Source organism: Eulemur rufifrons, chromosome 17 (genome assembly GCF_041146395.1).
Source record: "Eulemur rufifrons isolate Redbay chromosome 17, OSU_ERuf_1, whole genome shotgun sequence".
Taxonomy (NCBI): domain Eukaryota; kingdom Metazoa; phylum Chordata; class Mammalia; order Primates; family Lemuridae; genus Eulemur; species Eulemur rufifrons.
Genome location: NC_090999.1, coordinates 23,256,503 through 23,276,461, shown reverse-complemented (window position 1 = coordinate 23,276,461; position 19,959 = coordinate 23,256,503). Strand labels below are relative to the sequence as shown.

General features: G+C 38.3%; 1 protein-coding gene across 3 annotated transcripts in view; it reads left to right on the top strand.

Moving 5' to 3' along the window:
* Positions 1 to 18,632, top strand: part of PRLR (prolactin receptor) — a 104,945-nt gene extending 86,313 nt beyond the window's left edge. For all 3 annotated transcript variants that reach the window (XM_069492674.1, XM_069492671.1, XM_069492672.1), the window contains 5 exons: positions 3,211 to 3,380; positions 4,747 to 4,888; positions 6,162 to 6,261; positions 6,774 to 6,843; positions 8,577 to 18,632. In XM_069492674.1, coding sequence (XP_069348775.1) covers positions 3,211 to 3,380; positions 4,747 to 4,888; positions 6,162 to 6,261; positions 6,774 to 6,843; positions 8,577 to 9,596 — 1,502 coding nt within the window. In that variant the 3' untranslated portion in view covers positions 9,597 to 18,632. The remainder of the gene's footprint in view (positions 1 to 3,210; positions 3,381 to 4,746; positions 4,889 to 6,161; positions 6,262 to 6,773; positions 6,844 to 8,576) is intronic.
* Positions 18,633 to 19,959: the final 1,327 nt, after the last annotated feature.

Sequence of the window (19,959 nt, the reverse complement as noted above, 5' to 3'; positions counted from 1 at the left end):
GTGGAATACTCATATAACCTGCAGCATACAGTGTTGGTGACAGGCTCTGGAAGTTCATTCTAAAATAAACAGTACATTTTCTAACAGCTTGACTCTCATCCAGTGACAACCTGCATTACAACATTGGCAGATGATTGCTCAGAAATAGATTGCTTTGTTGTTTTTGTTGTTGTTGAGTAGTATTTAGCTATGTTGAAGACACTTGAAAGCAAGTGTTCTCAACTGGGGACTATTTTGTCTCCCACAGGATATTTAGCAATATCTGGAAACAATCTTGATTGTCACACCTAGGCAAGGAGGGAGAAGGGGTTTTGCTGGCACCTAGTGGCTAGAGCCCAGAAATCCTGCTAAGCATCCCACAATGCTCAGGACAGCCCCCTACAACAAAGAATTATCTGGTCCCAAATCAAGCAGTGCTGAAGTTGAGAAGGTTTGCTTTAAAGGAGTCATCCTGAACATTTTATTTGTGGTTTTGTACAAATTTTTTTAATCAGAGGCATTTCTCAGTATGTGTTTAACTTAAAATTGATATTAGTTAACTGATATTTGTTTAGCAAGTATGTTCAAAATAGTCTTTCTTAGGTATTTACTCAGTAACATATAAGCAATAGGACTAGTGGCAAATTTTTTTAAGTTCAGTTTTTAGGCAAATGTAGGTCATAATGCCAAGTACACTATTTAACTTAAAATTGATATTAGTTAACTGATATTTGTTTAGCAAGTATGTTCAAAATAATCTTTCTTAGGTATTTACTCAGTAACATATAAGCAGTAGGACTAGTGGCAAATTTTTTTAAGTTCAGGTTTTAGGCAAATGTAGGTCATAATGCCAAGTACACTATTTAACTTAAAATTGATATTAGTTAACTGATATTTGTTTAGCAAGTATGTTCAAAATAATCTTTCTTAGGTATTTATTCAGTAACATATAAGCAGTAGGACTAGTGGCAAATTTTTTTAAGTTCAGGTTTTAGGCAAATGTAGGTCATAATGCCAAGTACACTATAGTTCCCCTTGCTCTTTCCCCACCTGGTACACAGACCAATTTGAGGAGGTAGTAAATGAATGGAGAAAATGTCACTGACCAGCAGGACCGAAGCTAGGGTGAGGCAAGCCAGCACTCCCAGGCACCTCACTCTTAGGCAGGTACTCACAGGGACTATACCTATAGGAATCTGAGAGTAAGTGCCCCCTTCATTTGTTTTTATTGTGGTAAAACACGCAAAACGTAAAATTCACCATTTTAAAGTGTGCAATTGAATGGCATTAGTTTATTCATAATGTTGTACAACCATCACTGCTATCTAGGTCCAGAGCACCTTTAGCTCTCTAAGTGGAAACTCCATATCTACAACTAAGCAGTTACTCCTCTTTCTCTCTCCCTCAGCCCCTGGCAACCAGTAACCTGCTAAATATCCTAATCTGGATATTTCATATATATGGAATCATACAATATATGGCTGTACCATATTTTTTTATTTCAACATATTACAGGGATACAAATGTTTAGGTTACATATATTGCTTTTGCCCCGCCCAAGTCAGAGCTTCAAGCGTGTCCATCCCCCAGACTGTACACACTGCACCCATTAGGTGTGTATATACCCATCCCCTCCTCCCCCTCTCATCTGCCCGACACCCGATGAATGTTATTACTATATGTGCACACAAGTGTTGATCAGTTAAGACCAATTTGATGGTGAGTACATATGGTGCTTGTTTTTCCATTCTTGTGATACTTCACTTAGTAGAATGGGCTCCAGCTCTATCCAGGATAGCACAAGAGGTGCTAGATCACCATTGTTTTTTGTACCATATTTTTTAATCCAATCATTCACAGATACTTGGGGTTTTTTACCTTTTGGCTATTGTGGATAGTGCTGCTATGGACATTCACATACAAGTTTTTTCTGGAACATCCATTTTCAATTCTTTGGGTTATATATACATAAGCATGGAATAGATGGGCAATGATGGCAATTCTATGTTTAACTTTTTGAGCAATTTCCAGACTGTTTTCCACGGTGGCTGCATCACTTTACATTCCCACCAGCAATGTAGGAGGGCTCCAATTTCCCCACATCCTAGACAACACTTGTTATTTTTTTTCTGAAATCTAGCCATGCTGGTCGGTGTGAAATGGTACTTCACGGTGGTTTTGATTTATATTTCCCAGAAGACTAATGACATTGAGCATCTTTCAACATGTTTGTTGGCCATTTGTGCCTCCTTAAATTTTGCACCCTGTGCACCTGATTTGCTTTAAACTAATCCCAACCCTGCTCACGACCATGGTGGGGTGAAATGGCCATGACAGCTGCCTCTAAGTCATAGTTTGGGGTTCAGATACCACTTTTACCAAATGTGTGCCTGTAGGCAAATAATTTTCCCTCCCCTAAAGCTGTTTCCTCCCTTGGAGAATGAATGGGTACAGTAATAGTACTTCATGGAGTTGTTGGGAAGATGAAATGAAATTATGTAGGGATAGTACTCTATACAGTGCCTGGCATGTAGTAAGCACTTGAGAAATGTTAGCTATCATTTTGCTAGTGGGAATTCACTAAGCATTGGTTGGGTGAGTAATTGGGCCAACAGGCTATTATGAGGTCCTGGAAAGGACCATTGCCAAAAAGTTTAACCTCCATACACATTTTAATAATTGAATATCTGGGAGAGTGGATTCCATTCACCATAGAGAGTATACATGTATAGTGAATGTAAAATGTAATTGCTGAAGCAAAGATGGAATCTGTAAACCTGTTACCTACAAGGTTATGATTATTAATAAATCATTCACAAAAACTATGTGTCACCAAGGAGAATCTCACTTCCAGCTGAGGGAAATAAGCTATTTGAAATCCCTTCTTAATAATCTTCCACCCTAATTCCCACTTGCAAATCCTAGCCCAATTTGTGTTACCTGGGCACTGATCATAAACATCACCGGGGTAGCTATGTGACCTGGCTGGTGGAAAAGGGAGAACATGCAAAGAATGAAATCTCAACTGCTTGTTATGCTTACCATGCAAACCTCATCTTCGAGCACAGATGTGATTGATCACATACTACGAGGCAGAAGACATGGCCCTTGTCTTCCGGGGCCTTATAGTTCAGTGAGCTGCTCCATAAAAGCAATTCATGACAGGAAATGGTAAAGTCAAATAATGGGTACAAGCAGTGAGTGCCACTAGATCTTCCTGTGTATCTACAGTTGAACCAGACCCTCCTGTGAACCTGACTTTGGAAATAAAACAGCCAGAAGACAGAAAACCGTATCTGTGGATGAAATGGTTTCCACCCACCCTGGTTGACGTAAGATCTGGTTGGCTCACACTCCAGTACGAAATCAGATTAAAACCTGAGAAAGCAGCTGAATGGGAGGTGAGTCATCCATGAGATTCTTGAAGGAACCATGGTCTTTGGCAAGGATGAACTCATAACTGAGAACAGCTCATTTGTCCTAAGTTGGGGACCACTATGTTGGCCTCCCAATGCAGATGTGATGCACTCAGATGTGGAAAGTGCTTCTCCCCTCTCCCCTCTATTGGAATTGTAGGGGCTCATTTCCACCACTCCCCCAGGGCTCTCCCTGCATTGCACCTGCCTCCCTCGATATATCTTAGATCTAGACACCCATGAGAGTACCTAATGACACTGGGGGGAAGGGGAGGCATGGAGACTCTCAGTGTAACTGGTCCATGGCCAGTGGTTGTGTTTTCTTCACCTTACAGTGCTTCAACATAAAGAAATAATACAGTAAATTGTAGGCATTGTGATAGTCTACCCTTAAATCATTTAGTACATGCCTCTTTTTTAAAAAGAACATGTCCAAACATAGCCAAAATGATAGGATCTCATGTAGGAAAATTATTAAAATTTCTTAATACCATCTACTAGCCAGTCCATAGTTTAATTCCTCCCAATTGCTCTAAAACATCTTTAATAGCTAGTTTGTCCAAACCAGAATCTACTCCAAGACTACACACCATGGCTGGTTGTCATATCCCTTCCATTTCAATGCACTCAGGAGACTGGATCACTTGTCCCATAGAATGTCCCACCTTCTTCATTTGTCTAATTAGTTCTTTGTAGGATCATTTTAGCTAATTTCTCTGCCCCTACATTTCCTATACATTAGATCTAATGCCTTGATTAGATGTAGGCAAATTTTTAGCAAGAATACCTCAGAGGTGATATCTTGTACTTCACATTGCATTTTATCAGAAGAAATAAACCATCTGGTTGACCCATCATAAATGATTCTAAAACTGCCCCCTAGACTAGGGAGATGACAACCTGACCCCTTGATTATAAAGTCACATTTAATTTGTACACTATCACTTTAACATACACAAATGCCCAGGTCTCTTCAATCTAGTGGCTTTAACTCCAATTGATCATCTTTGAATCAGTTATTTCCTTAGGGTTTACAAAATAATTTTCTAATTTTATTATCCCATCTACATTTATTAACTGGTTGTTTTCCATAAAGTATAGGGTGGGGGGCAGAATATTTGTCTTTCTGAAAAAGGGTTCCAAAGGGAGAGAAAGAAAACCTGTTAAATTTTCTTGTGATCAATTTTTAAATGGAGGAAAGAATAGGGCTGAGGGAGTGGAATGATGAGAATAGAGTATCTTCTCCATGTGATCATCCAGGCTAACTCCTCCCTAGTTTATTATTTAGGAGAAATTATTTTTCTTCATAATAAAAGTCAGGAATGACTTCTGCTTTTCTTATTCCTTTTAGACCCACTTTGCCGGGCAGCAAACACAGTTTAAAATTCTCAGCTTATATCCAGGACAGAAGTATCTTGTCCAGGTTCGCTGCAAGCCAGACCATGGATACTGGAGCAAGTGGAGCCCAGAGAGCTCCATCCAGATACCTAGTGGTGAGTGTCTTGGCTCCATTTTGCTTATATTCCTAAATATTTTTAAAATGGTAAATTTGCATATATTAACTACTAATAGAGAAACAATTTTTGAGCCTTAGCCAGAAGAATAGCAGAGGTGGGTTTATAATCTCTCTACCCAATACAAAGACATTTTGTAGGGAAGAATTGCTCCCTGGATTACTGCTGATGAGGAGCAGTTTCTAGGATAAAGCCACAGATGTGGACCCGGGATGCTTCAGAGGGCTTGAGGCACGATAGTCAGTCATTCTGCCCCCACCATTTGGCCCATCCCTATCATTTAGAGGGTCCAGTTAAGGTCATCATCTAGTTCCCCCAGGATTTAGAAGGCAGTATCCCATCTCGAAGGCATGAACTGATGTCTCTTAGTCGAGGCATAATATATAAGATGCACTCAGTTCCAAAAAATGTGCCTTTAATACAGTGGCTTGTGTTCCATAGAGGAATGATTCGTCTTTCGTTTCAAAAATACTTTTCAGCTTACAAAGTCTTTACCTAGTTCAGTCCTCCCAATCCTTTCAGGTATTCAGAGACAATATAATTACCATTGGGAATTAAAAGTGAGGAAACCAGAGCTCAGCAAAGTTAGGGGTCTTTCCCAGAACACTGCAAAGTCTAGCTCTTCCAACAACTTGCCTAACCAAAGCATTAGGGCTTCCATTCTTTCATTGGCTTGGCATACTGGAAACAGCACTGAACTACAAATCAGGACACGCATCTAGTCCAGTCCTGGCTCTTACTAAATAAAAGCACAGGGTCTGGAAGCAGAAGGTCTGGGTTCAAACCCCAGACTGCAGCTCTATAGTTATATGGTCATGGGTAAATCACTCTTTGAGTCTCAGTTTTCTTATCTATATAAGGAGTCAACATATGGAAAGAGCTTAACGCCATTGATGGCTTTTAATAAGAACTTAATAAATGTTAGCTTTTATTATTATTACTGCAACTGACTATGTGACCTTGGATTTCCTCTTTAAGGCTCAAATAAAAGAATATGTGAAAGGATTTTGAAATTTGTAGCGTACTAAAATATGTACTATTTGTAACATGTACTATATGCAACATGTTAAAATATTAATAATATTGGCAAAAATTAGACCTGTCATTGATACTTTGTTTGCATTGCTGTTCAAATCAAAAGAGATATAGATGGGGAAATAAACCTCTTGGGTTCAAAAGTTTCATTCATTAGGTTTATTTGTTTTTAATAATGCTGTATGTGATCAAAGCTTTCTGGCTGTTTGTTTTTTAGACTTCACCATGAGAGATACAACCATGTGGATCTTTGTGGCCATTCTTTCTACTGTCATCTGTTTGATGATTGTCTGGGCAGTGGCTTTGAAGGGCTATAGGTACTTCACTGTCTCTCAATCCTCCTCCCTATCATGGTTGTCAGAGATAACAGCAAAAAAGATAAAACAAAGATGATGGAAACCTACAAATAATCCGAGCACCTAATTTTAGCCTTTAGTTGTAGTGTGTTTGCCCATAAAATATCTTTTATCAATGCTAGAAAAAGTAGATAAATGGATTCATTTGAGGCCAATGCTCTTTCTATCCAACAGAGGTTCATAGTTGTAAAATATAACAGTAAAAATCTGACAAGAGAGCTAAAATCAAGAGAACCAATTAGTCCAAATAACCCACTAACATCAAAATCAGGCTCCTCAATTAGAGCTAACTTTAATGGAAGACTACAATTACTAATTATCTTCATTATTTATTACTAGTTTTATGTAGCCTCAAAACTCTAACTCCTACCTCCCATGGTCCATGTAGCAGCTATTTAGAAATAATACCAATCTTTCAAAAATTACAAAGTCAGAAATGAGTCACTTAGACAATTTCACAAATTATTTTATAGCATGGTGACTTGCATCTTTCCACCAGTTCCTGGGCCAAAAATAAAAGGATTCGACACTCATCTGCTGGAGGTAAGTGCCAGAGACAGAGAATACAGTGTGACTCCCTGGCTTTGTGACAATTAGGTCCTCACGCGCACGCAAGGTGCCCATCAACTCAGCCTTCCTGGGCTGACTCTCCTCTCAGGGTGTGTGTTAACAGAGAGATGTGGGACGGATGAGGGTGCTTGCTTTGAGACACTAAATGGCAGAGGGCAAGGAAAGAGAGCCCAGAAAACGGGAAAGCACATAGCAATGCTTGCTAGATTTACCAGGTCCACTCATAAGCACAGAGATAAACATTTTGTACAAATAATAAATTTATAAAGAGGGTGAATATTTTGATTAATACAAACCAGGAACCTACCACCACCCTCTTTATCATACATTGGTAAAAGCTTCCACTTGAATGTTCTTTACATAAAGCCATAATAGCAGAATATTCTATTGCAATGATTGCTCAGTCTGAGCACCCAGTTGAGGCTGGATTGATACAGTGGGGCCTGCTATTTGCCCAGTTAGGCTGATTCAAGAAGTAATTAAATTTAAGTGCTTTGAATGAAAAGAAGGGCTTGAACATTTTTAATTTCGGTCCAGGTTGAAATATATCCTTTCAAGTTATATGTCAATTTGACTTTTAGCTTAACACTGATACATAGAAAAGCAATTACCTGGACATGAAAGCAAATCCTACTTGACCCAGCTGCTGTGAGTCTGACAGTGCCGGAATATGAGAAGTGAATCCCAGAAAATTTGGCTTGTCTGCATTCATTTTGTTTACAAATGTCAGAGGAACTGGAGCCCAGGAGTTTGGGCTCTTGGTCCAGTGTTCTCACCCCACTACCAGGTCTGGTATTGACGTCACAGAACCAGCACGAATGTCTCCGCTAACTAAACTACTGTCTAGCTCGCAATTCAACCTGCTAGCCACAGAGACTTGATGGTAAAATAGCTACTTTTGGTGTCAAAAGAAATATTTTGGTCTTGTTAATTATGTTACCCCTAATCCTAAAAATAACTGCCCCAGGTGGGTAGTATGATCCCCATTTTTAAAATGGAGAGGCTGAGGTGCAGGGAGCCGCTGTCCCGGTGTACCCTGTCGTAAGTGATAAAGCCAAGTACCCGGGGAGAAGAGGAGAAAATGAGAAGAGAAGTGGAGTACGAGGAAGGAGAGGGAGGAGGAAGAGGAGGATGAGAGGGAGAAGATTGGATTAGGAGGAAGAGGAGGAGGGTGGGGAGGAGGGAGAGGAAATGAATTGGAAGAAAAGGAAAAAGTGGGACAGGAAGAGGGAGGAGAAGGCAAGAGGAAAGAAGTAGAGAGAAGAGTGAGAGATAAGAATCACCTTACTATTGCCAGACTTAAGAAAGTGGCAGAGGAGGTCAGGAGGCCACAACCTCAGCTCCACCAAGGAGCCCCAGGGTGTCAAATGCATGCATGAGCACTGCGGGTTCGGATGTTTCACAGACCTTTCTTATTTAATAGTTTGATGTTTATTATATGTGTGTAGTATACTTGCCCATTAAGCTCATGGTCATTTTTGCTTAAAAGAGACTAAGTTAAAATCATGAGTTGACTTAAAGAAAAATATTCGATGAACGGTATCTGGAAGGTGATTCTACAATTCCCCTGTGGCCTGGCGCACAGGTGTTTGAGGGCTGGGAAGTTCTGTGAGGCTGTTACCACATCCTACCTGCTCGTGGTAATGTGGTGGCAATGTGAGATGTCAGGAAGCTAACTGCCGTCTGTCCTGTGTCTATTTTCACAGAAGGGAAAGTCCGAAGAACTACTGAGTGCCTTGGGATGCCAAGACTTTCCTGCCACTTCTGACTGTGAAGACTTGCTGGTGGAGTTCTTGGAAGTAGATGACAGTGAGGACCAGCAGCTAATGCCAGCCCATTCAAAAGAACACCCAGGGCAAGGTGTGAAACCCCCACACCTGGATCCTGACAGTGACTCTGGCCGGGGAAGCTGTGACAGCCCTTCCCTTTTGTCTGAAAAGTGTGAGGAACCCCGGGCCAATCCCCCCACGTTCCAAGCTCCTGAGGTCATTGAGAAGCCAGAGAATCCTGAAACAAATATTACCCGGCCCTGGGACCCCCAGGGCATCAGTGTGAAAGGCAGAATCCCCTACTTTCATGCTGGTGGATCCAAATCTTCAACATGGCCATTACCGCAGTCCAGCCAGCACAACCCCAGGTCCTCTTACCACAGCATTGCTGACGTGTGTAAGTTGGCTCTGGGCCCTGCCGGTGCACCAGCCACTTTGTTGGACAAAGCAGGTAAAGATGCTTTAAAATCCTCTAAAACCATTAAGACTAGAGAGGAGGACAAGGCAGCCGAGCAGGGGGAGGTGGAAAGCTCCCATCCTAAGACTGACCAAGATAACTCTTGGCTGCTGCCCCAGGAGAAGACCCCCTTTATCTCCACTAAACCCTTGGATTATGTGGAGATTCACAAGGTCAACAAGGATGGAGCACTGTCCTTGCTACCGAAACAGAAAGAGAACAGCGACCGTGCAGAGAAGCCCGGGGCTCCTGAAACCAGCAAGGAGTATGCGAAGGTGTCCAGAGTTACGGATAACAACATCCTGGTGTTGGTGCAAGATCCACGAGCTGAAAATGAGGCTTTGTTTGAAGAATCAGCCAAGGAGGCTCCGCCATCACTTGCACAGCATCAAGCTGAGAAAGACTTGGCCTTCTTCGCGGCGACACCAAGCACCTACAGGCTCCAGCTGGGTGGGTTGGATTACCTGGATCCCGCGTGTTGTATGCACCCCTTTCATTGATAGCTTAACTGATGGAATGATTGGTTAAAATGTGAGTTTTCTTCGGGTAACACTACAGAGTACATAAAAGGAAATCTCTAGAGAATGCTGGAGAATGTAGTCTGACACTACTCGATCTCACAGTTAGCTCCTTTTCATGCTCCATTTTCAACCACTTGCCTCTTTCTACAACAGCTGATTCCAGAAAAATCATTCTGTTTCCTAACTGTGATATGTAGATTTTTTTTTTGCTATTAGTTATAAAATTATGTGTTCAATGAAATAAAAGCACATTGCTTAGTGGTCTTGAGGGACAGTGCTGATAGGTATATCCTCTGGAAAACGCTTTCATGGTTTGGGATGTGATAGATAGAAATGAAATTGTCAAAATTGTTTACCATGGGAAGATGACAGATAAGTGGAAAATGCCACAAAAACTGATTTTGAAAGCCAACTGCTCAACCTTTACATTCCTCTTTCATTTTATTAGGATTACCCAAATATAACATATTTGAAAGAAGAACACATTCCAGAATACCTGACAAATTGTTTACATCAGTTCCTATACTTTGCAGACATATTGCCATGTGCAAGTAAAATGATGCCTCCGATTTCTTCTTAAAATTGTTCAAATAAGTTAAACATGGATTTCTCCTCCCAAATTTTATTTTATTCTAAAGCCTCCAGAGAATATAGTTTTGGCAATTAAAATTTTCTTATACAAGAGGCAAATGAATTTCATGTGGTGAACCCTTTTAGGATGTTTTCCTGCTTCATTTCAGTATAATAGTGAAAAAAAATCCCAAAAGACTAACTTTAATTTAAAAGATAATCACAGCAGAATGCTAATGGAAAAACTGCCTTACTGTACATACAAATTCTACTTTAATACAAACCCATAAGCTTAACTTGTATTTTTGAAGACTATTTTTCTATCGCTTCGGTAAAATAAAAGAGTATTTTCTATCTTCCCAGTACAGCTGTTTACATATTCAGTGGGTACAGTATTTTCTGCTACAAGGTTTAAAGAGTATTTATAGTACATAGTAGTATATGCAGTCCCTGTTTATGGAGTAAAATGCCATAGCGACCCAAAGCCCACTGAGGAATACGAAGTGGATGACAAAATTCAGTTTCCAACACCATGTAGTGTAGTTTATCTGATTCTTTTTGTCTCCAACAGCAACTCCCACCACCACCAACCTAGGGTTTTAGGACTCTCTACAGACCACAGATTATTTCTCCTATGATCTTTGGGCCACTCTGGGGCTTCTTCCCATCTATGGGTGAATCTTCCTAAAGCTACTATGAAAAAGGAAAGTGGCGATTTCTAATATGCTGTTTCGGAGAGAGAGGTTTGGTTTGGTTTGGTTTGGTTTTTCTGAGAAATCTTGGACAGAAAAAAAAATGTTAAGCCAAACCAAGAGATAGCATCTCTCTTAAGTAGATCCATTTGCAAAATCTTGGCAGACATGGCACTTACATCAGTACTGTCGAGATAAAAGTTCTAGGAAACCAGTCATTTGTACAGCGATGGGAACCACTCCAAAGGTCAGGATATGGTGGTAGGAATTTCCAAGTCAGTTCCAAGTTCAGGCTTCCTGACAGGGGTCAAAGCTTGGATCTTCATTTTAAAGGAGTCATCCATCTATGTGTGCAAACTGTCTCCCTCTATTTTGCATTTTGCCTGATGGTAAACCCATTCTCTATTGCCCATTCACTAGCTGAACACAGAGAACTTCAGTGCACCTCTGTGAGTTAAATCTTCCACCCCAAAAAGCCCATATTGATAGGAGCTGGACTCAGAAGTTCCCTGATGCTTGAAAGTGAAGACATTGCCAGTGATTTCAGAATTGCAAAAGGGATAGATATAAAGTTCTGTTTTCCCAATATACAAACCACATCTTGTGAGTGAGGGAAGCATGTGGAAAAGTTGTCTAAGCTCATTCAGTCCCCTGGATCCTTGATCCCCAAAATGTCTGGGGACCAACTGCATCAACATCACCTGAGTGCTCTTTGGAAATCCTGTTTGCAGAATCTTAGGCCCCACCTCAGACCTACAGAATCAGAATCTGCATTTTACTAAGACTTCCAAATGATTCACATGCACATTGAAGTTTGAGAAGCACTTCCCTCGGTGGCCATTTCTACTAAAGGTTATTTTAGTGCACAGAAACAATCCTCTCTTGGAAAGTATAGATCAAGTCTGTCTGACTTGCAATGAACAACACTGTATGTAAGGAGAAGGCAAAAAAATATATTAGTGGTTTAAGATCCATGAAGTACTGAATCTTACGTGAATTCACATAAGAGAATGACTTGCAAAAATACACAAAACTTCCAAGAGAGCCAGGGAATACAGTCCACTTTGAGAGGCATTGACCAAAAGCAATGATCTTCAAAGCCAATACAGACTAAACCTTGACAAACCATAGTCCATTCTTCTCTAAGATATATATCAATCATTCCTATAGCTTGAAAACTTAAAAATAATCTGCTTTTGACACATAATTCTCATATGTGAAAAATGTTATGGCTAAAGACTCGAACTAAATCTCTGAAAAACACTAATTAGCAGCTCTAAGTAAAATCAAGATTTTAATTCTATGGTCAATTGGCATTATTTGAATTAAGTTTTCTTACAGTCTAACATATTTTCTATCAAGGAGACAGCTGTTCAAATGGAAGGATAAATACTGGGTTCTAGTCCTAACTGTTCTGCCTTAGAGAAACCAATTCCCTTCTCTGAGCTTCAGTTTCCTCTGAAGATGTTGGACCAAATAACCTCTAAGGTCCTTTTAAACTCTGACTCCTTGATTTCATGACTTACTAAATATTTTCCTTCAAAGATAATTCAAACCAATGCCTCGTATCTTAATTAAGCTGACAAAAAATTGCTCTTCATCATGGAATTACAAAGTGATCTTCCATGATGTGCTCATTACACTTCACTTTTTAAATCATACATTCCAGTTGATCTTAATATATTACACATGCATTTTATAAGTGATGTAGCTATAGAATCATATTCTAAGATTACATGCAAATATATGTGTAGAAAGAAAAGGCATGAGACAGAAAAGAGACATGTTGAATAAGACACTAATCTTTAGAAATATGATCTTGTACTGAATTAAGCCATACTCATTTCTTGCTGAGTCCAACAGCCTCAAGTCTCTATCTGGCTATTAATTTTTTTCCTCTCATCATAAATTATGAGCGATCATTGCACAGTATGCTCTGAGTTGTAAAAAGTTGTATTTTTATAAACAAATACCTAAATAGTCAAGATGCAAAGCACATGGAAACTGGATCTAGTCAATGGGCGACTTACAGAAACTTACCACTCAAGCAGCAAAATGTTCTCTGATCAGTTTTAACAAATGTACATAAGACCCCCTAATAGGAGTACAAGTTAGTTCTAACTGTGTCAGATTTAAGATTCTGCATTTCTCTAATGATATTTATCTAATAATATTTCACAGACTCTGCATCTTCCTAAGTGCCTAAGACCAATCCTGATAGTCAGGCATATGCTGAAGTCTCCCTTTAACTGGTTTGGTATGAGATCCGGGCAGTTTGACTCCTTGTCCTGTGTTGACCCAACCAAATTGGAGAATCCTGTGAGTTACTGAGCAACCAGAGGCTCCTGAGTTCCCGGAAGCAGCGTGGAGGAAATCTGGCTGCCCGTCTCTCGCAGAAAGCCTGGGCTCTGCCTTTAGCAACTTCCCTATCTCCTTAGAGTAGACAAGAAAGAAACAGATTTGTACACATTTTACCAAGTGCCTTCCTTCAGTTTTATTTCTAAAAAGTGTTCATTTTGCAAGAAAAGTATATTGATTAGAAAGTAAACTTTACCTTATAGAGATTTTTTACTGTAAATGAATGAGGAGATGAAAAGAGGAAAAGCCAGAAAGGGAACAAAATGGTCTAAAAACCAACCAGCAAATGTTCAGCAAATTTTTATGTATTGTTTAATTGAGTTACCATAGAGCTGGTGTGAATAGTGTAACTTACTTTGCCTGATTAAAAAAATTGAGTCTGGCTATGATTTGGGGATAAGCCTGCTACACTGTGATTTGAAACTCTCAATTGTAAAACGTATCGATGCACTTTTGAATGTCATTAAATTGCATGCCTAGGCCTGAAAGGAAAATACATGCACATTGGAACTTTGTACACAGACAGAAAAATATTAATGATTTTGAATCAGCATCCCCACCGTTACAAACATAGCTTTGACGTTGATGAAAGCCTCATGTGTACTTCAGTGAACAAATTTCCTTTTCCGCCTTTTTGGCTCAAGCACAATAGCGTTGTTGCTAGGCTAGTGACAGAGCACTCAGTGTCCAGGACTAAGTCACATCACTGCCACTAAACAGGCTCTCTGACCTTCGGTAGGTCCTTTAAACTCTGGTCACCAGTTTTCTCACTTGTTAAATAAGTGGGTTGGCCTAAAAGGTTTCTTAAATCTCTTGCAACTCTGGTTTTGATTCTCACAATCTGAGTAAAATCCAGAGTTTCAGGCCAAAGGCCCAGGTCCAGGGCAAGAAAGTATTGCTGACATGCCCTCGGCCTGAGCAGTGGACATGGGACAGTGCGTCACACTGCATAAGAGAAAAGCAGAGATCCATTCCTCCAAGTCGGATTGATTTAACATCCTTCCTTCTCTTCCTTCCTAGCTTTACATACTTGTAGGCTTTTTATTCCCTCCCTTCAGGGTATATCATTTTTCCTAAAAGTTAGTAGCAACCATAGGATCTGCAAGAAATGAAATTATTCATAAACAATGAATTTGGCCCTACAAAGGACTATGCCAAAGGTTAAATCAGCCACACAGATATCCAAGACCAAGTTGAAGGTCACAAGTACACCCCATGTAGAGATTTGAATGCTTAGAAATTTAAGATCATGTTCTTTAATTATTTAGTTAATTTAAAGGCCATTAATAAATCCAAATTATGTTGATATCTAGGTACTGGAGGTCTTAAGGAGAAATTTAAAAGCACAGAATTATTGCTTCAGATCTAACCAGAAATTCTATTGATAATTATAACTTGGACTTATGGTTAGCAAATTATCATCTGAAAATCAAACAGGCGTTCTCTCCCTAGACCTTTGATTTTCAGAAAGATGAGTTTTGGTCTGGGACCCTCATCATATCTATTTCATTGAAAGGAGAAAGATAGAAAAATTGAAAATCAAATGTTTCCAGAAGTTTGGGCATCTCAGGATTTTACAAAATGCCAAGAGTGGCCCACTAAACACAATTCTATTGGACATGGTGAATCTACAATCTGTTTAGTGTTCTGAGTTTATGACTAAGAGATATGCATAATTTGCATTCTCATATACCAGCAGCTATTTTGTCTGCATCAATTCCTTTGATTTTTGCTCCATTTCAATTTAGAAAACACTAAAACACGTAAATTAGAAACACTTATCCCATTTATATGGTCGTGGTCAATGAATAGAGGGACTCAGATAATCTTAGTTTATTAATTAACATTTTACCTGCTGCTGATTAAAAAGAAAAATAATTAACTCAAAAACTTTAGCAACTGAAGTAGTAATATCAAAAATAAACTTTAATAGTTATTATGGTCAAATTATGCTTCACCTGAATAAACTACAGTCTGAATTTTTCTGTGCACACTTTGCAAATCCTAGGAAAATTATTTTTATTGTATTATCTAAAATTGAAAAATGACATGGCAAAGATACCTCTGAAAAATAATTTATTTTCTAAAATTCCTGAAAAACTGATTTTGAATTTTTAAAAGTAACTACCTCCCCTTCATGTCCCAACGTCCTTCCTTCAAAGCTGCTTGTAGTTTAGAAACAAAAGACGTCACGTCTCATGCTTTGACTGTTTTTCGGTGGCATATTTAATGTATTTGCCATGTGACATTCCTGAATTTCAAGTAACCGTAACTGTTATATTATTTTGTATTATATTGCTTTATGTGGTTCAAAAATAGTATATGCCACATTGAAATATATAATCGTCATGGTGTGAAACTTGTCATGTAATACAAATGAAAATCAATATTTAATGACTTGCAATGTATCCATATGTAGTTTGAATATGATTGTGTCTGTGTCTGTAAAACTGAAAAAATATGTAACCGTATATTTCTGTTGAAATTGTGAATATACTAATTCTTTTCGTATTCTTTGTCTAGAAGCAGGATCATATGCCATTCATTGTACACCTGCTCTAGAGTGTTAAGTGTTTCAAGTACAATCCAAGAATTGTTTAAAAGTCAACCCCTTGGCTTTGCTTCATGTGACTGCTGATAGCTTCTTGAGTGTTCCTCGCATCATGAGGCTTGCTTTTGTGCTTTCATGTTCAACAATGGAAGCGTCTCACGTGGAAACCAAAGCAATCTAGAACCAGCCTGCTGGGTGATCATGTCTTCTGTAAAGCCATATTGAAGTGTAACTATATAATAGCATATGGGTCCATATTTTCAAAGCTATCACTACCTCTGCCCTTCCTCTTTTCCCAGAAAATGCCAAGCAAAATTCCTCAAGATTGAGTGAGAAATTAGAAGTGATTGTTACAATAAGTTGCTGGGGTTGTTTTTGTTGTGTTTTGTTTTGTTTTGTTTTGATTTGAAAAGAAAATATACTTTCTAATTCACCACTTTGCAGGTTTATGCTATGGTTTCTGAATAACTATACTTACATTTTTACATTTTATAAAAACTGGCTGACAAGTTCAGAAAGAATACATAGTAAATCATCAGATAAAAAACATTACAAGACCACAGAGCTGCAGATTTTTTCTAACTATAAGTCTCCTCAAGGTAGTTGTCCAAAAAGCCATGATAATGATATTGCTTACAAATTGATTTCCCCAACCCCCTCTCCAAAAACAAATCTTTTCATTATTTGATTTTAGCCATGAAATATAATATGGCATGGGAAAAGTCAACCATTTATCAGAAATAATCTTGTTTTTATTTTAAAAGCTCATTTCTATATATAGTTATTGTAATGTCTATTTTTTTTCTTTTTAGCCTTAAAGAATTATAGAAGAATTATAGAATACTATAGTCATCTGATTTGTTATCTTGCATATTTCATTCTGTAAATCTTTGGTTATTGCACTTTGTGCTTTCTGTTTTGCATGGATTTATTCATTTGTCTCCTTTTATTGTAAGGGGACAACACGGATAGTTAAATCTTTGTCAGTACTAGGGGAGATTATGCTGACTGCCATTATCGTAACATCTTCGTTTTTTACTGCATGCCAAAAACAATGCTTGCCAAACAAAATCTTAGACACCCCAGTATGATATGGTCATTATATTTCTATTCATATCATTATTGAAAATACCCAGCTCGGTGCCTGGCACAATAAATGTGTATTTTCCTTGCCTAATCCTCCTCTATTTTCTTTCCATTTAAAATGGAGATGAGCAGAATAACATGTGTGTGGCTAACACAATTTTCTTGAAGATTTTTTGCTGCTAATAGATCTGTAATCCAGGATATTATTTATACAAGTTGAACCAAAACAATTTTTCCTCTTTATCTTCACCCTTCCATCTGATGACAAGACAAACTTTCCCTCCCTTACACATGAGAGGCTGCAATAAATAAGGTGAGATGGAACCAGGAGCATAGAGATCCAATAAGAGGAGCTCATTTAAATATTGTGAAATGAAGGAAGCACCAAACCATTTTTTAAAAACATGGATTCCCTTTGAATGCTATTATTCAGCCATATTATTAACGTCTTTTCTGACAAAATTTATCAGATGAAATGTAAATGGATAACCTTTTACTTTTAATGGATGTAGACCTAGAAATCTTCACTACTGTTCATGCTTGTTACAGAACTATGAAATGGTGTGTGGGTCTGTTTTAAAAATTCTTCTCTGCCTCCTCTTAATTCTTTAATGCCATGTCTTTCAGAAGATTGAGAAATTTCTTTCTTATGTGAGTGTCATGCTCTAAAACCTGGCTTCAGTCAAAAAAAAAAAAAAAAAAATACTGACTCTCCCCTGTGTACATTAGAGCCATCTGTCTTTAATTCTTGGGCCCACTTCTGTTTTTAAACTGCAAAATTTGAAGTATTTGTCACCAGACGCAGGATTCATACAATTCATGATGCGCTGAAGAAGTAATGTGTAGCTAATTTTCCAAAAGTATTGCATGTGCTTTCCTGAAAGAAAACAGAAATTGTATATTGCCACATCTTGCCAGAACCCCATCTGACACCTTAACCCTGTCACACTTCCTGCAACTTACTAATCAAGTTGTATACGTTTTAAATCTCACCAAGTTTCTAGGGGCTGGGATATCTCCCAACTTCTATTTAAGGGAAACCCTGAAATGCTGGGGTGAGCAAGCAGGATGAGACTGGGAAGGAATTTAAGATAATAGGATTATTGAAGGGATCCCAGCAGGGACCTTCCTGGCCAGAATATGGGAAAAGCAAATCGTACTGGCTGTACCTTTGAGAGTCCCTCCAAACCATGCAGGTGCAACTGCACCCGTTTTTGACATTGTCAAATGTATTCTACTTTGGAGGTCCCAATGTCTAAACCGGAATTCTTTCACCTACAACATCCTCCACCCTCCCAACGCCACCCCTCAACTCCTGCTGCTCATGCTAACAAGCATTTTTCTCTTGCTATGATCAGATTCACATTAAAATGTATGCTTATAAATTGACTTGAAGCACAGGTATTTTCACAAATGCAATAAAATGTTTTTTAAGGAAACGCAAGAGGATGTCAGTCAAAACACCTTGTGGATGTTGGTTGGTGAACACTGGTATGAGAAAAAGGAGCTCAGGAATTTTTATTACTGTATTTGTAAATGTGTTTGAAAGAATTTGTAAATGCCACAGGTACATTTTTAAGGTAATATGTTTGGTCCTTATAAAATTATTAAAAATTACAAGGTGAGCTTAAATGACATTGCCAGTTTTACTTTACATGATCAATATTGATACTGTTGCTGAACTATGTAACTTTATGATGCATTTTTCAATCCTTTTTCACAGCAAATGCTTTTGCAATGGTAGCAATGTTTAAATTGACTTAATAAATTATTTCCTGAGCAATGACTTTTGGAGGGTTTTTATATGTATATAAAACATGTATTACATGAAAAATGCAACTTAAGACAACTTCTTTTCTTTGTTCCAGCAAACCTTATTAGAACATGTTTTTTAAAAGAAAAGGAAAAAAAACAGCACTTTAAACCTCTCTGGAAATAAAACATGCAGACACATGCTAAAACATTGATCTTAGGACACTCTTATACATAGCTTTATTTTCCGGCATGAATGCTTGTAGTCATCTTTCAACAGCTTCTCTGGTTTTATTTTCCCACTAATTACAAATCAAAACTGAATCTTGCTTCCAACTCAGCCAAATTCTGCATCTCTTTCCACTGTCCTCACATTCCTCTAGTCTTTATTCATTTGCCAGACCTGAGCCTTGAAAATGCAAACATACTTGGAAGCACCCAAAAGGTCCTTGGACTTTCTCCTGGGAAAAACCAAGAACAATCCAAAGGAGTTTCCAAATCTGAGATAGCGATCAACTTTTTCAAATGAAGTTGAAGCCACAAACTCAGTGCCAAAGATTCTTATTTTCTTTTGTTTGCTACTTCCTGCCTTGAATTAGCCTACGTCTTCACTTAAAACCAGCTACGATTAACTCATCCATTTATGATCTTTTATTTGTTGCATAAAATATGTCATAAACCCTTGAAAATTACATAAACATAACAAAGACCCATTACCAACATCCAAATCTTATAAATATTTTACCTTATCTGTTACATGTGATTTTTTTTTAACAAATCACAGATTTGTGAACACCACAGACATGGAGATATGGCAATTTACACCCCTCAGCAACCAAATTTTCTACCTCCCTCTTTAGTGGTAGCCACAATCCTGCAGTTATTGTACATCCTTTCTGGCTATTTTTAAAATGCATTTACCTTATATCTATGTATCCATAAACAATACATGCAATTATTTGGGGTGTTTGTGAATTTTACATAAATAATAGTATATATTATCGTGCACTTTGGGCTTTTTTGATTCAGCATTGAGTTTTTGAGATACAAATAGCTCCTGATCAAGTTTTTATTTTCATTATTATAAGTGACTGTTATGAGCATTCCTATGCCAATTTCATCTTGTACGGCTTCTCCAGGATATATCCCTAAAGATGAAATTGTTGGGTCATATACAATGCATATCTTAACATTTCCTAGATATTGACAAATTGCTGTCTTTTCAAGGTAGTTGCACCAACGTATTCCCCTGCCATCAGTAGGAGTTCCCATTTCTCTTCATCTTTATCATGACCTGGTCTCATCAGATGTTTTAATTTTTGACAATTTGATG